A 16,530-nucleotide genomic window follows, 5' to 3' on the forward strand; every position below is an offset into this window, starting at 1 on the left:
CTTCTGCTATGGATTATTTTGAACACAGAGAGGAGGCCCTATGTGATTACAAGCAGCCCGTCAGCCAACCGTGACTGAAGTTTGTACAGCCTTCCCTCTCCCAAATGGCAGACCCACAATTTCAATTGTGCTGTAATATGACCCTCTCTGATGAGACTTATTGCCAGGTGATGTTGGTCATGTCACACTCGTTCTACTGGGAAGATTTTGCATGGAAGAGAAGCTAGTCTATCTGATCCAGAGGAGTTAGCCGTGTTAGTCTGTAGTAGCAAAATCAAAAAGAGTCCAGTAGCACCTTTAAGATTAACCAACTTTATTGTAGCATAAGCTTTTGAGAATCACAGTTCTCTTCGTCAGATGCATGGAGGGCAAGAAGAAACTGGTCAGATATATAGGTGGAGAGGGGAGGGAGGAGTAGATGCAAACAGTAGCTTCTGATATGGAGATCAGTTTGCTTCTGTTAAGGAAGTCAGTTACTTCTGATAATGAGATAACCATTCATAGTCTCTATTCAATCCCAGCTTGACTGAGTCAAATTTACATATGAATTCCAAATCAGCAGCTTCCCATTGGATTTTGTCTTTGAAAGGTTTCTGTTGAACTACAGTGACCTTTAAGTCCTTGATGGAGTGTCCTGGTGGATTGAAGTGTTCTCCCACTGGTTTCTGGACGTTGCCATTTCTAATGTCAGATTTGTGTCATTTATTCTTTTGCGCAGAGGTTGGCTGGTTTGTCCAGTGTACAGAGCAGATGGACATTGTTGGCACATGAGGGCATATATCACATTGGAGGATGAGCAGTTGTAAGAGCCAGAGACAGTGTAGTTGACGCTATTGGGTCCTGTAATTGTATTCTCTGGGTAGATATAAGGGCAGAGCCCTCCCCTCTCCACCTATATATCTGACAAGTTTCTTCTTGCCCTCCATGCATCTGACGAAGAGAACTGTGATTCTCGAAAGCTTATGCTACAAGAAAGTTGGTTAGTCTTAAAGGTGCTACTGGACTCTTTTTGATTGGTCTGTCTGAGGCAGCTTTGCAATGGCCATCCACCTGAGGAAATGTCACATTTGCTGAAGACTGGAATTGGCCATTGATTGCAATTGTTTCTAAACCACTGGCTGGTCAAAGCTCACTTGAGGAGGGACCTTCTAGGTGACGTTTTTGTACAAGGATGAACACTTAGGAGACAATGTGTACTATGCTATATACAGCCACCAGGGTTTATAGTGACACAGGAAGTGTGTGTGTATGTCTTAAGGTGTACCTTTCCCCATTTTTTAAAAAAGCAGGAAGGGGATTCTATACTGGTTGCTGTTTTGTGTCTACTTCTGCAAGGAAATACCATTTCTTTATAGAACTACAACTTTGGGGAAAATAGCCCTCTAAAAATACTCTTGCAAACAGCAGATGTGGTTGGTGGACGCTTCTCTACAAAAAACAAAAATTGCTGTGCTCTCTCCACCCCTGGCTGTTGAAGTGAATAGTTTAAAGAATAGTGAGCATTTAAATAGCATGACCAGTGTTCAAAATACTTCACATTATCACAGTGGCCGTACCTTACACAGCAGTTCCATCTTCACCAAATTGCATGTGGTAGGTTGAGATCATAGTTTACCCCAAAAGCCAGTTTGTGAGTTTGCGCCTGCAGTGCGATTCGAAGGCACAATGGCAAGGACCACGGATCATTCTCTGAGGCATGATGTTACAGCAACTCCATTTAATAATAAATAAGACATTCTTGGTGCATTTATTTGGGAGACGGTGCTGGAATATAGAGTTGGAGAAAATACAGCGCTGGGAATAAAATCCATGAGCAGTTCAGATGCTACTAGGCAGCTGCACAGAAAGCCCACACGTCATTGCCAGCATTGGCACCAGCTGCCCACGCTGTGTTTTGGGGTGAGGGATTTTGAACTTCGGCTGTCAACAGAAGCAAAGTTTAAAAAGTGTCCCCCTCCCTGATCCACAAGGCTCCACCTCCTGGATCTCCCCAGGGCCCCCAGTACTCCTAGTTCCCATCCTTATTTCAAAGCTTGGGCAAATTGGGAGATTGCGACCAAATGCTGTTGGTTTAGTACAGCCTCCTTTCATGACCATTCTGGTTTTCAAGTTCAAATAGACTGGCCTGTATCCCACCATACAGGTCAGGCACAATAACCGGTTTCTTAAGAGGGGGGCCTGATTCCTGCTGAGTACCTCCTTTCCACTGCAGCCAATAAGCCACCCAAACTTGTTTCAGGGTGGGGAGTAGTGGCCTCTCAGTAATAACATAGTGGGGGGGGGCTGTAGTAGGAGCAGGAATTGGTATAAATCACCATCCCCCTCCCCCTTTAAGAAAATGCAAGCACCATTAAATTTTTGGAATGGGTTTAGATACGGTCACCTATTTCTGGAGAAGGAAGAGTTTGGCATGACCCCAGTTCCTGCTTTTGAAACCAGGAGAAGGATTTAGAAATGGGTCCTTCAGCCTCTTTCCGCCTGTTTTTACACAGGAAAGGAGTGTTGAAGAAGTAGCTGAAGCTTGGACCAGCAGCCGCTGGCAAAAATGTCACACTGGGAGGTATTTTCCCCTCCCGGCTGCTCTTTATAAAGCGAGGAAGCAATGTCCATCCCACTGGCAGGTGCTCCAACCTACAAAGGCTGCTCACTGCCTTTGCTTCATCTTATCCAGCTAGAAATTTGCAACTGGTCCTTAAAAACATAATAAAATTGGGAGCAGTAATCTGAATGGAGTGAGGGAAGATGGATTCCTTGCCCACTGGGCAGCTCAAGAGCAAGGCGTGTGAGTGGAACGTGGCAAGGAGAGGGAAAGAAAACTTGGACGAGGGTCCATCTTTTGTAAAAGTAAGATAAGCTGTCAGCTTTTTAACTGGCCCTATTCCTGTCTCTCTGCAGGAATTAAACAGGAGAAGCTTTTCTTTGAATGGAAATGAACTGCTAAAAGTCATTCATGTCAAGCGATTGTTAAAAGCACAGGAGCAGGGCCGGTAAGGATAAGCTGGCAACAACACACCCTAGAAATGGCTTGCTGTAACGCAAGTGACACCATGCAAAAGGTGGGTTCTTAATTCCATCAGGATGAGGTTCTCCACTTTTAAAGCTGCCATCGACCCACGTCACTTGGCAAGCACAGGGCTTCATGCAGGTTCAATTAAGGTTAGGATTGGAACCTTTAAGAAGCGCTTTAAGGGTGAATTTTATACAGGGTGGTTCTTGGAAGGCTGGAAACCTTTGCCCACTTGGGGCGAGAACGACAGCTACTACAGTGGATGAGCAAACAAGACCTAGGTCTTGGGACATATCCTCCAGTTTTTTAACTATCTGCTCTACACCAGTGACTGGGCCATTCTTTAAGCTCCCAGAGAAATGACCTCAATACCCAAGATTGCTATCTGAGAACAAGCCACATGCAGAGGAGTTAAGAGATCTGAAGGGCCCCCCTCTTAAAAATAAGCAAGAGAGGAACATGTTAACTTATGTGCACCGCCCACCCACTCCCCTCCTTATCTTCACACACCCTCCCAAGGTGGTTTGTCTATGACAGGTCCATCCTTACCCGTAAGTCCCTGAGGAAAGAGATGCCTGCGCACCTTGTAATATGGAAGAGCAGCCTGCCTTGCCACCCCTTGGCCCCAGCTCCATCAGAGGCTGGGGCTGAGAGGCTCCAAGGAGTGAATCCTCTGCTATGCTGGGGCAGGGATCTGACCCGCATTGCGTGGACTAGTTTTTGTTTCCCATCAACGTGTTTTAAACTGATAATGCAAACATACTTACATGAGAGCTCAACAGTTGAGGGATAATGAATTTACACTGAGGGATGCTGTAGATGCCATGTTGATTACGAACATCAGTAGAGGAGAGCTGGATTGGATCAAGGGCCATTTAGCATCCCTGCAGGGCCTGGCTGGCCCACTGGAAACGGGCAAAATACCCAAAATATTCCTTCTGCTTTCATCTGAGCTATAGAATAATGTCATATGAGAGAGTCCAATAGCCCCACCAGGGCTGTTCTCTTGCACCAAACACAGAAATCAAGTTCTTCCTTCAGCTGCCGGCAAAACTACTGGTGTCCTGAAGAAGGGGCACCCTACAGATCTCCTAACCCAGGAAGGTGGAGATGAAAACGCTGGTGTCCAGGTTAAGGGTGGCGTGCCACCAGCGGTCCGGAAAGTACAGGACCTGGAGAGAGGGAAGAAGGGTGGTGGTCAGAGATAGGCAGATGACTGGGATGTTGGTTTTCCTGCTACCTTTCTGAGACCTTGGAGAACTATAGCCATTCAGAGTAAGCACTGAGCTATTGACAAGGTTGACATTGACAGGGATCTGACTCAGTATCACACAGCTTCATAAATGGGGCTCAAAACAAGGATTTTCTTTCCGAGTATATTTCTGAACTGCTTTTTAAAATAGACACACGTATTGTCGTGCTGGCCCAAGAAGTCCCACTTCACTCCCTCTGCAGCTTACAGCGATAATGCCAAGCGCAACAGTGCTGCGCTGTTTGTTTTTTTGGTGGTCTCAAGAACTAGAATCTTGCTGCTAAAATAAAACAACACACCCAAAGAGCTGAGATTTTCGAGATGTTGAATTTTGCAAGGAATACGCACTGGTCTTGCTACAGGGGCTTCTTTGCTGCTCAGCTGTTTCAGATAGAATTTCTCTCCATTCTGGATGTCGCTTACAACGGAAGCAAGCTACTCACTGAAACAGTACAGAAGCATTTGAAAAAAAAAACCTGACTGTTTGCTAAGCTCCCCACAGAATATTTGCTCCGTTCCTATAGAGAAGATAATCTCTATGTAAACCACAGAAGCATGGAATGGATTTAAAGTGGAATTACAAGGTGAGAAAACCAATACAAAATGGGTGTAATCCCAGGGATTTAGAAAGATGGAGAATCAGCACTTTTCAGTTATTATTCCCTGTCCCCCTATAAAATCATTCTCAGCCATATTCTATTATGCTTATTGAATGCACACACAACCCACACAATCACCAAAGCTCCAGGCAGGTAACAGCATGCTAATTATTCTATGCAATTCCTATTGCGGATGGAATAAGAATCGCAGATGGTGCCCTGAATGATCCTGGGGAATCTTAAAAATTGTGGCAGATCACCTGGACGTAGGCACTCTCCCCAGCTCTCAGGCCTGGAGACAATGCAGACCCGGGAACACTGGTGGCATAGGCTTCTGATGATGAAGCTCGTACCGACATCAAGGGTAACCCTACATTTTAGTGCAGTCTAGCGCGAAACTTAAGAAGCACGAGCAGTGGTTGAATTCCCTAAAACAAATGCTTAGGTGGTTTGACTCCAGCCACAGTTACCTCTCCAGGGTGAACGGTGCACTCAACTGGCCTCTCCCAGGGTGGCAGAAAAGGGTATGTGTCCAGCAACCAGGACAGAGTAGTCTTGTTGGGATGGAACTCGGGTGTTTTCTCTGGGGGATACAAAAACCAGCGCTGCAGAGAGTGTGAGAGAGCGTCAGCACGTGTCATTTCACTGAATTGCAGAGAAGGAAGGAATCATAAACCTCCCCAGATCCATAGGAACATTTGGCCACCTACTCCTCCCCACCCCAATACAATCCAGAGCACGAATGTGTCACAATTGAGACACCACCCACAGGAGTAAATAACTCCAGAGGATTTGAGAAAAAATGAAAGTAGCGCCAGGGAGAGCAAACAGACGGTGCAGGGCTACTTGGCAAGGTGGATTTGAAGACAATCCCCAATTGTGACCACAGTGCAGACTCCAAACAAAAACCCTGATCAGCCTTCCCAAGAGAAATTGTCCTGGGAAAGAGCCAGTTTGGTGTAGTGATTAAGAGCAGAGAGGGTCTAATCTGGAGCACCCGGTTTGATTCCCCACTCCCCCACTTGTAGCCAGCTGGGTGACCTTGGGTCAGTCACAGCTTCTAGGAGCTCTCTCAGCCCCACCTGTTGCACCAATATAGATAAAAGCACATGACAATAATCAATACTGAGCAATACTAGGCCAAGCACTTGTATTCTAGATGAACGTTCAGACTTTGCATGAACCATCTGTGTGTGTTTTTCTATGTGTCAGGTAATTCTAACAGGTGTGCTTTAATCTTTTGACAGTTAATTAAAATAGTGGACTCTATTGAGATTAATGTTCCTCTGTCAGAGATTCCATCAATAGTGATCTCTCAACTTTTTCTGACACTTCTCAGAGATTTATAGTTTTGTTTTGCAAGTTTGAGTATAACGTAATTTTTTACTAATTGGAAGGTTGTACAATAGAAACTATGAATATTCAATGAAGCATCAGACCAATTATCATTTGTTTGTGCTATCATGTGAATAGACCTTAAATATTTGCATATGATGACTTATAAAATTGCAAACTCAGATAGAATGGCAGAGCTCTGATGGAAGAAATCTCTTGAGAGAATTTAAGTGAGAAATTTTTACCTATGCATTTCATAGAAACTTTGATTATGTTAAACTTGGAATTTCATAAGAAATGTTAGCAAACTTATTTCTTATTGCCTTTCTGTGTTCTGTTTTTATAGGATTTATATTAATAACCATTTATATTTAGATTACTTGCTTCATTAGAAAACTAGGGTGTATTTTCAATAAAGTGAAATAAACTCTAGACAAGTGTCTGTGTGTTTGATAAAGAGTTGCAAAGCAATATTGAACCCTATATAAATAAATGTACTGATAAACAGGTGGTTCAAAGAACATACCTGTTTGACAGGTCTGAGAACTAATTGCTGAAAGCTTTCCAAGAGAAAAGATACATCTTTCTTTTGGCTAGTAGAAGCTTAGTTTCAGACACGGGCAAAAGCTCATTACACACCCACCTCACAAGGTGATAGTTGTGGAGATAATAATGACATACTTTGTAAACTGCTCTGAGTGGGCATTAAGTTGTCCTGAAGGGCAGTATATAAATCGAACATTGTTGTTATTATTATTAAATAATTACAGATGGAATGTGTTATGCTGAGAATAGCCCTGCTCTTGAAAATGGCATCCCCGAGTGTCTCCTATTATAACACACAGGATCACTTTTATTGGGTCCTGTGCCATTTTCACACTGCTTACCGGCCACGGAACATTGCACCGAGCTCCCGGAACGACAGCGTCTTCCTGGTGTGATTTCACACGAGAACTGCCGTTTTTCCTGACCAGTAAGACGCTGTCGTTCTGGGAGCTCGGCACGATGTTCCGTGGCCAGTAAGCAGTGTGAAAACGGCCCTGATCTTTTTCTGTGTTGCTCCTCCCACCACCACCACCACCACCTTATTAGTTACCGCTCTCAGGAGCAGAAAACCTACAATTCCAGGATTGTGGCATGGGTCTGGGTTAGCTAGTAGTACCTAATATGAGAAAGACTCAAGTTGGGGGTGCCATTTTCTATAGCAGCCCTGTGCCAAGTATAATGTGCAATTACAATAACTAACAAACCCCTATTGAATAGCCTGATATCCCAGACAGATGGGAGAAACTTCTGAGCTCACAGGCAAGGTGGACAGGAAACATTCTGTCCCCAAGGATATTCACCTAACCTCAACCACGGCCTTTTCGGCCCTGGCACTGGCCTGGTGGAACTCTCTCTGTGTTGAGACCAGGGTCCTGCAAGAGCTGTTCCAGTTCCACTGGACCTGTAAGGTGCAGCTGTTCCACCAGGCCTATTACTGTGTTTAAGGTGTGAGCAAACTGCTCGGCGTGCCTCTCTGCTGTGGTCTTTGGTCTGCCTGTCTTGTTAACACACTTTAGTTACCTACCTGCCCTTCCCCCACGATATCGAGTTGGAGATGTATTGTGGTAAACATCATATGCTGAGTTTTAGATATGGGGTTTTAACTTTGTATTGAATTAGTTTATTTTATAGTGTGTTGTTGTTTTAATCGATTGTATTATGATAATGTTGTGACCTGCCCTGAGGCTGCATGCAGGGAGGGTGGGCAAAAAATCCAATAAATTAAATTAAATGAATTAAATCCTTCCTGAATCCTATTCCATAACTTGAGCAGGAGAAATGACTCTTTGAGGACTTGTGAGAACATATTCCCTAAAGCCTAAATGTCCAAACTTTTGTGCTGAACCATGTTTGTTTGTTTGTTTATTTCATTTATAGTCCGCCATTCCTACGGAGACTCAAGGCAGATTACCCAGTGTGAGATTAGTACAGTCACATAATAAATCAACTGATTACTCATCCACAAAAGAAGCTGCTCATGGTGTCTCTGGATGGTTTGCATCTTGGTCCTCCTGATCAGCTTTCATTGAGACAGGTGAGAGATTCTGATGCATCTCTGAACTAAACGTACTCGATCATTCAGCTGTGTCCTTCACAGGAGTGCAGCAGAATTACACACATTTTAGGAGAGGTAGCCCATTACATCTTTGCCCGATTCAAAATTCTGGGGTAGCCTCTCTCATACCAGGAGGTCATGCAGAAACAGAACGTGCACACAGCTCCACTGAGTAAGCTTTAGCTCTTACACTCGGTAGATGCCCATGTGTTTGCTGCATTAAGAGCCAAGAGGGCCTCCAGTTTTAATTTAAATACAAATGTTTACCTTAACTATGTGAAAGCTTGCAAAATATGGGCCTTAAGGATGTTGTATACATCTATACAGGGCTTTTTTTCAGCTGAACACAGTGGAATGGAGTTTTGGAACCTCTTGAAAATGGTCACATGGCTGGCGGCCCCGCCCCCTGATCTCCAGACAGAGGGGAGTTTAGATTGCCCTCCGCGCCGCCATGCGGCGCAGAGGGCAATCTCAACTCCCCTCTGTCTGGAGATCAGGGGGCAGGGCCGCCAGCCATGTGACCATTTTCTCCGAGGGCAACCCACTGAGTTCCACCACCTCTTTTCCCAGAAAAAAAGCCCTGCATCTATATCTATGCTCTGATGAGCCTCAACAAGAAAGGATTCCATAGGTGGAAGATAACCAAACATGCTCGTCAATCAGTGGTGGAACTATCTGTGACTTGATAGTTTAAATCACAAGTGGAGTTTTAAAGAAAAAACAGGCCACCCTCTTCTGTGAGAACTAGGCCACCATTGCCATTTAAGAGACTCACCTTTCTGCCAAAAATCACCTCGGAGTATCCTGGACCATGCCAATGGAAAGGCACCCCTGAACCAGAGCCTGCAGAAACAATGCGAGATATTAGAAACGCCACTGAGTCACCACTTTAGCCCATTACATCAACCCCCCCAACCCAGAATGAAGTCTTGAGGGCTAGCAGATTTATTGGAGCTTTTTGTGGGTTGGCATTCCCACTTACCCAGAATGGATTTGTGGTCAATAGATTTAGGCCTGATTAAACAGGAGGAAAAAGAATTCACCCACCAGATTCTGCACTCACACAGCATTTCATTTAAACTGGCTGCCAGCTGTGTAAAGTACCTCCACGCATGAAGGTCTGATTTTGCTGTCTGGACCACCTAAAAACAAGAGTGGTCTACGGCGGGATCATGACGCTTTTTCCATGGTCAGACCCTTCCAAAAATGCCCAAGATGTCCTGAATGTCCCCGGCCCTCCCACCCACCTTGATAAGCTAGAACTGACCAGCAATCCCAAAACTGTATGCTCCGGTAGTGCCTGGGAGCCGGAATGGAGGGGGGCGGTACTTCTGAAAGAGAGGGCCCCACTCGGTGAAATTATTGTCCCCAAAGAAGTAGAGCGTTTCTGTGGAGAAGGAAATAAAGTAAACCTTTTCACAAGCATCCTGTGCCAACTTAAGGACCGACAAATGCGTTACAGCTTGAGATCCAGCATGACATAGTGTTTAGAGTGGCACATGCCACGAGAGTTCATAGGGTGGCCCTGAGCCACACACCCTCCTCTGACAACTTAAACTAACTCAAAAGGTTGCTGTGAGGACAAAGCGGAATGAGGGAGAACCATAAATGCTTTATAGGTAGGAAGGCTGAGATTAAAACGGATAGATACCTTTCCATTGGCAAAAGCCTACATGGGACAGGAACTCTGTGGAGTCAGAGTAAATGTCTGCCCACTCCTGCATCCTGCCCCCCGCCCAGCCAATCAGTTTTCAGAGGAACAATATTTCTGAACACAAATACAATGTCTCCATAGCTAACATCAGTTGATAGAACCAGACGGAGCTTGCCTCTCACCGCTGAATGGGCAGGGGTTAAACAAACAGCATCATTTGCCAGCAAGGAATGTCCTCACTCACCACTCCCCAAGGAGGCCCGGTCCTGAGGTTCCAGTAATTGATCCACATAGTCCTGGAAGGGCAGGTCCACTAGAAAGGGGAAAGAGGGTGCTAAAAGAACATAGCAGCCACAGTATCTCCCACAAAGGTTCAGGGGTGCCCTCACTGACCCTTCTTGAAACCATTTCTCAACCACTGTAAAGAATGCTGTCTCTGGCTAAGCCACAGGCTATAATTTCAGGTGCTTCTCCTCATCATATGTCATTCATTGGAGAGTTGAAATTGACTGAAGCAGTCCAGTCAATTTCACTCTTCAGGCAAACAAAAAATGGAAAGAAACGTTCCCCACAGGAGCTGCCAGAAGCGCTCAACCTTTCATATGCCAGGTACCCAAATGTATACGCAGACTGCTTGCACCTCCCCCATCCTCATCGCTGCCATAGAAAGGGCCTTGGCAATCTTGCCCTCACCTTTGCGGTAGGAGTAGGTGTTGGCGGTGCTAAGGCGGACCAGATGATCTCCAAACCTGGCCGACAGCTTCTCCTTAGTGCAGCAAGCCTGGAATTCCTACAGAGACAGAAGGGGACGCAGGAATAGATGGACAGATCAGAAGCAAGATACCACCGACTGTCACATCCTGGGTGCTGCCACTAGCCAGGAAGAGAAGGCTGCCTCCCTGTAAGCTTTGCAGGAAATCTGACTGTCCACTGGAAGGACACAAGATATTTCATTTGACCTTTCATCTGGCCCAGCTATAGTTTCTGCTTTCAGGGAGGGGGCGTGCACTGTGAGAGGTATAACTTCCTTATACTCAGTCTGCGTACAGACATTGTCCTGCCTTCCATGCACACTTTTTGCACAGGCTTTAGGATCAGCCACCAAATCTGGCTTTGATTGCTAATACATATGTCATGTATGCCTACTATGTGTACATGCCTGTACATGCCATGTGTATGTTATATGCAACCTATTAATCCGCTGACACTGTGGAGAGTTCTGAGTACCTTTCAATGCCTGTTACTTGGAAGTTCAGTGTGTTATCTCTGCTTTGAAGTTAAACACTTTCAGTTCCGTAGCCAATGGCCTTGAGGCCGGATGCAGCTAGTCGGAATTGTATCTTCCCTGAGAACGGGGATGATTTCATACCCAACTTGCTATTGTTGCCTATCGTAGTCTAAACTCTGATACTTTTTGTCTCTGGCGTTCGTGCCGGAATTTCAACGGGCTACTAACCTGGGGCGGGGCATTAACCTGTAACTAACCATGCTTTCCCTCAATACGTCGCTTCTGCCAATTCTACTGTCTGAGCACCTTGAACCTGATAGATCTCTAATAAAAGTTACTTCAACCAAAACACCTGTGTGATTGCTGTGGAGAACTTGGGACTGACAATATTTCTTCCAAAAACCTGAGCTGCACTCTTGGGCTTACTGGAGGAAAGGACACCTGAACAAGACAGGAAATTTCTGTCCTTTTTGTCAAACTGTTGCTCAGGCTGATTGTGCTCTTCAAGGTTGCAAACAGATATTGCAGCTAAATCAGGTTACACTTTGCATTGGATGGAATGCTAAACGCTGGAACTCGTGTAGAAATATCATCAGTTCCTTGAGTAAACACCTTCCAAAAGATCCACAACTTGTAGATCTGGCTGCCATTAATTGGCTGCCAAAAATGTCAGCAGTTGAGAGGGTGTTTTTGACAATTTTAAACAATTTACTCTCCCCTTAATGTTGCTAAAAATGAAAAAATTTCTAGTGTCCCACCAAATCGCTCCTGTTTGGGTGCTTCGTGATAATGACTGTTCAGCCGCTTATTGTCAAAAGGAGTGTTACTCAGCCCCCTGTGGCAGGTATCGGAAGCGAATGGCCTATAAGGAAGCCAAGTCTTAATTCTATAAAGGAGCCAACTAGTTCCCACAGCCATCCAAACCCGTTAATGGAAGCTGAATGTGTTTTTTCTTCACCTCCTCTTGGAACGTTGACTAGCAATGACTCAGATGGAATTGTTTGTCGGATGGAGGAATTTGAGAATGTGTTGACCTGCTTACATACATTAGCTAAACCAATTAGATCCCACCCCTTATTAGCAACAAATAATCCTCAAAAGGGAAATGAAGGCCACTCATCTATGAGCCAATGGAGCCTCCAGCCATTGTGAGCCTAAGTTATATGACCTTTTAAAATGTGAAACTGAATCGACCTGTCTACTTAATGAGGATATTATAATCTTTCAGCAGCAGTCACTGATTCACAGGAAGGGCCTGAACGTTTGAACATATAACTCCACTCAACGACAGACCACACCTTATCGCTGTTCAGTGCTGGCAAATGTGATTTGTCCGCCAGGTACCTATTGGCATCACTCACCAGCAGGCCCAAATTCCAGGAGAGACCTCCCCCATCACATCCTCAACACCATGGGCTAACATCATGCCACGGACAGCCAAGTTGGACCTCTACACGCCACCCCTGCAGGGAGGAGCCCACCTGAAAATGGCCACATGTTCAGTTTGTAGAAGAGAAAAGGTCATTTGGGGTTGAAATCGCAGAGCTGAGCAATTTCAGCTCACCACAAGCTTTTACGTTCCCTGCTGAGATGCATCTCCTTTGAGCCAAGAGTGCTGACATTTGATTTATTATTTTTAGAATTTTACTGTTGCAGATTGCTGCTGTATTTGTAAAAATGAATGGATTTTAAGAAAAGGTGTATCAGTGCTTAAATAAATAACTCTCACAGGCCAATTCAAGTATTGAAGGAAAAGAGGAAATATCCTCCTTCTGAGATCCTATTCCGAGTGTCCTTGCATTCAGAAGTGAAGTAATTGTCCATGAAAGACAGGGCCTTTTCTGTGGTGGCACCTCATCTTTGGGATGCCCTCCCCATAAACCTCCAAACTCATCAACTCTCCACTGCCAGATTAAATCGTTCATTCAAGTACGCATTTTTAGGGCCCTTCTTAAATTATGCTCATTCTCTTTTATACTGGATCCCACTAGTTGCATTCAGATATCACCACAAGATCTAATCTAATCAAACACAGGATTGTTGATCCTGAGCAACCTGTTTCCCCCTCCAATCTCCCTCCTCTTGTGAAGTATGAACCCTTTCCACTTTGAATAAACTATCAATTTGCTATGATACATACTACCAAAAAAAAAAAGGAAATCTCTGTCCTTTCACCTGGAAACACATCCAACTCATTCCTATCACTGCCACACAAGGACAAAATAAAGGGAATGGTGGGGGATAAGTAGAAGCAGACCATCAGCAAGAATAAAGGGTAGGGGGCCGACAAGACTTTGGCTTGCCAGCACTTGTCCAAGCAGCCCACTGGCAAAACTTGTGGCACTCAGAGGAGCATCATCGTCAGCCACATTTAACCCAAAACGATAGTCTGGGGGCACTCACCGTATTGTTGGTTATTCCCTGGAGAATAACAGGCCTGGAGAAGGCATACCTGGAAAAGTAAGAAGAAATCTACAATGCTATATAATACATGGCCACGACAGATCCCTGAGTTGCTGTTCCTCTGCATTTCTCAGGATGCCATGAACCCTCCTGTCCTCCAGAGGGCACATGTAAACTACCCCTTTCAAGCAATGAATGCTGGTCAAGTAATGGAGCTCACATGGGGACACCAGCCCATCGTATTTTTATCCAAATCTTCATCCAAGGAGCCCAGGATGACACTCTCAGCCTAATCTACTGCACAGAGTCCTTGTGAGGGCAAAATGAAGAACTGCTATCCTAAGCATCTGGGAGGAAGGAAAGGATAAAAATATAAAGCTGCATAGAATCACATGTCTAGTAGCACCTTTAAGAGTAACCAACTTTATTGTTGCATAAGCTTTCGTGAACCACCGCTCTCTTTGTCTCTCTCATGCATCTGACGAAGAGAGCTGTGGTTCTCGAAAGCTTATGCAACAATCAAGTTGATTAGTCTTAAAGGTGCTGCTGGACTCTTTACTATTTTGCAACTACAGACTAACACGGCTAACTCCTCTGGATCTATGCATTAGTCTGTATGTGCTGTGGGAGAGGTTTTTTCTGCAAACACATGAGCTGGCACAAGGAGCAAGGGCAAATGGACTGAGATTACGGGCACGTGGACCACATTATGGTTTAGCCCAGAGATCAAAAGTGGGTCTCAGACTGCGGCCTCCATTTCTGTTCCTGCTTCTGAAATTCGGCCTCCTGGCTCTAAAACATCATAGCAGAAACAAAAAAGCTGCTTGCCCTTTTTCTTGAGCTTTGCCCATCGCCCTTCACAGGCCCACTGTTTTAATCATCAGTTTTGGTACTTCTCCACTGGCAATCCGAAACTTAATTTTATCATTGGTATGTATTTTTGTGTGTATGTGCATAAAAAGGCCAGCATGGGCAAAGAAAAGATTTGCCATGCATTGCTGCAAATAGAGAGAGACTTTTGCAATTGCCAGGTCACAGCCTGCCTGTATTCATCACGCTTTTCTGAATCACGTCAATAATGTGCTTTTCTGCCTACAGAGTTATTGCCCCTTGTCTGCGTGATCTACAATGAACCAAGGGCTGAGGGGCAGTTTATAGCTTTCTCTGCCTCAATGTTGCCAAAGAGGCAACAGGTCATCACAGATCATTTGCTTGCACAATGGTCACATTATTTACATATCAGTGTACTTGGAGAGCAACATAAACCAGGCCTGCAGCCTTCATCATGGCTAATTAACTAAAGAACTTCCCCATAATTAATCAGTGTGGAAACTTTACATGTTTCCAGGGCTTTTTTTCTGGGAAAAGAGGTGGTGGAACTCAGTGGGTTGCCCTTGGAGAAAATGGTCACATGGCTGGTGGCCCCGCCCCCTGATCTCCAGACAGAGGGGAGTTTAGATTGGGCAATCTAAACTCCCCCTCTGTCTGGAGATCAGGGGGCGGGGCCACCAGCCATGTGACCATTTTCAAGAGGTTCCGGAACTCCGTTCCCCCACGTTCCCCCTGAAAAAAAGCCCTGCATGTTTCAGAAAGTTTAAATGAATGAGCTTCTAAAGAATGGGAAAGACGATGCTTGTTGTGGCCTATGGTAAAGACAGTCTGCTTCTTTCTTTAAGCTCCCCTTACGTCACAAGAACAAGTTAATGCATCAATAATCTGGACGACGGGGTTGAACAGACCCCAAAAGGTGTAAAAAATAAAAACCAGGAAAGGGGTGCATTATGACACCAACAACTAAGATTTGTTTTTTTAAAAAAATACTTATTTTGGGTACAAAGATGTCTGTAGCAATGGACAGACTGTCTAAATTCAAACTCGGCCATCAAATTTTGTACACACTCCCCCCCCCACCCCGCACCCCCGAGTGAAAGCACGCAGGACTGGAAGGATTTACACTTGTACATCCCACTTACTGCTCGATGAACTGGGAGTAAGTGAGGGAGGCATCTCTCCTCTCCACAGTACAGCTGTCCTCCTCCAGCAGAGAAGCGTGCCCGCTGGTCAGCCTGCGATGGGGAAGGAAAACACCTCTGAAAGGCAGCCAGGTGAAGCTTTCATTTATTTTTGGTAGGAATGAAGCTTGGACATGTTAAGACCATGTCGTCTAGTTACACCTGACTGACAAAAATGGGCTGGAAAAATCTACAGTCTGGACAGTAGAAATTTGGACAGCATGATCACTAGCACTAAACATCAGAGCTGCTGCACTGGATCAGACAGTCTATCTAGTTTCACGCAGACAACCAGATCCCCCCGAAGTCTGCACACAGGGCACAGAGAACCAAGCCTCCCCCTGTCGACTCCCACATTTATATGGCTCTGAACCTGGAGACTGTTGAATAAAAACCAGCCAGTCTCAGCTTGAAGGCATTTTGCGATAGGTCTACTTCTCCCCACTCTCATTTCTCTCCATGCCTGGAATTTCAAAATGTGAACATGGAGGATGAGGTGGCTGAATGTTCCTCTGGACAAAGAGGAGAAAAAGAAGCAGGAAGAAGACAAAGCCAGAACCTTCTTCCCTTGTGTGCATGTTTTCTATTAGCAGGGAATTTTTTAAAAAGATTAGAAGAGCATTCAGTCATAAACCCATAGACAAGTTTGCCCCTTCATACACTGAATTAGGTTTTAGTGGCAGTAGCAGGCATCAAGAGGATGTGTTTTCTTGAACATGGGCTAGAAACATGGAAGGCAGAGACATAGCTTGATTAAAGATAGTACAGCGGATAGAGCACACGGAAAGGAATGCTTTCTTGGGAGGAAGGATGGGATTAAACCAGTTTTTGACCTACTTACCAGCCTCCATCTGATTCCAGGGATCCCAAAACTCCAGAACATACCAGGAAATACTTCAAAATAGTCAATGGTGGGAAAAATAGATCTCTCAGGCCCAT

At 45.0% G+C, this 16,530-nt stretch overlaps 1 protein-coding gene across 1 annotated transcript; it reads right to left on the reverse strand.

The window, feature by feature from the left end:
* Positions 1 to 3,490: 3,490 nt before the first annotated feature.
* Positions 3,491 to 16,530, reverse strand: JMJD8 (jumonji domain containing 8). The gene is made up of 9 exons (XM_054993661.1): positions 16,433 to 16,530; positions 15,553 to 15,645; positions 13,580 to 13,628; positions 10,642 to 10,738; positions 10,193 to 10,261; positions 9,562 to 9,681; positions 9,070 to 9,137; positions 5,329 to 5,463; positions 3,491 to 4,179 (listed from the first exon to the last, which is right to left on the reverse strand). Exons 1-9 carry the CDS (start codon positions 16,528 to 16,530, stop codon positions 4,099 to 4,101), a joined length of 810 nt encoding a protein of 269 aa, XP_054849636.1. The 3' UTR covers positions 3,491 to 4,098.

This window comes from Eublepharis macularius, chromosome 12 (genome assembly GCF_028583425.1).
Source record: "Eublepharis macularius isolate TG4126 chromosome 12, MPM_Emac_v1.0, whole genome shotgun sequence".
Classification (NCBI taxonomy): domain Eukaryota; kingdom Metazoa; phylum Chordata; class Lepidosauria; order Squamata; family Eublepharidae; genus Eublepharis; species Eublepharis macularius.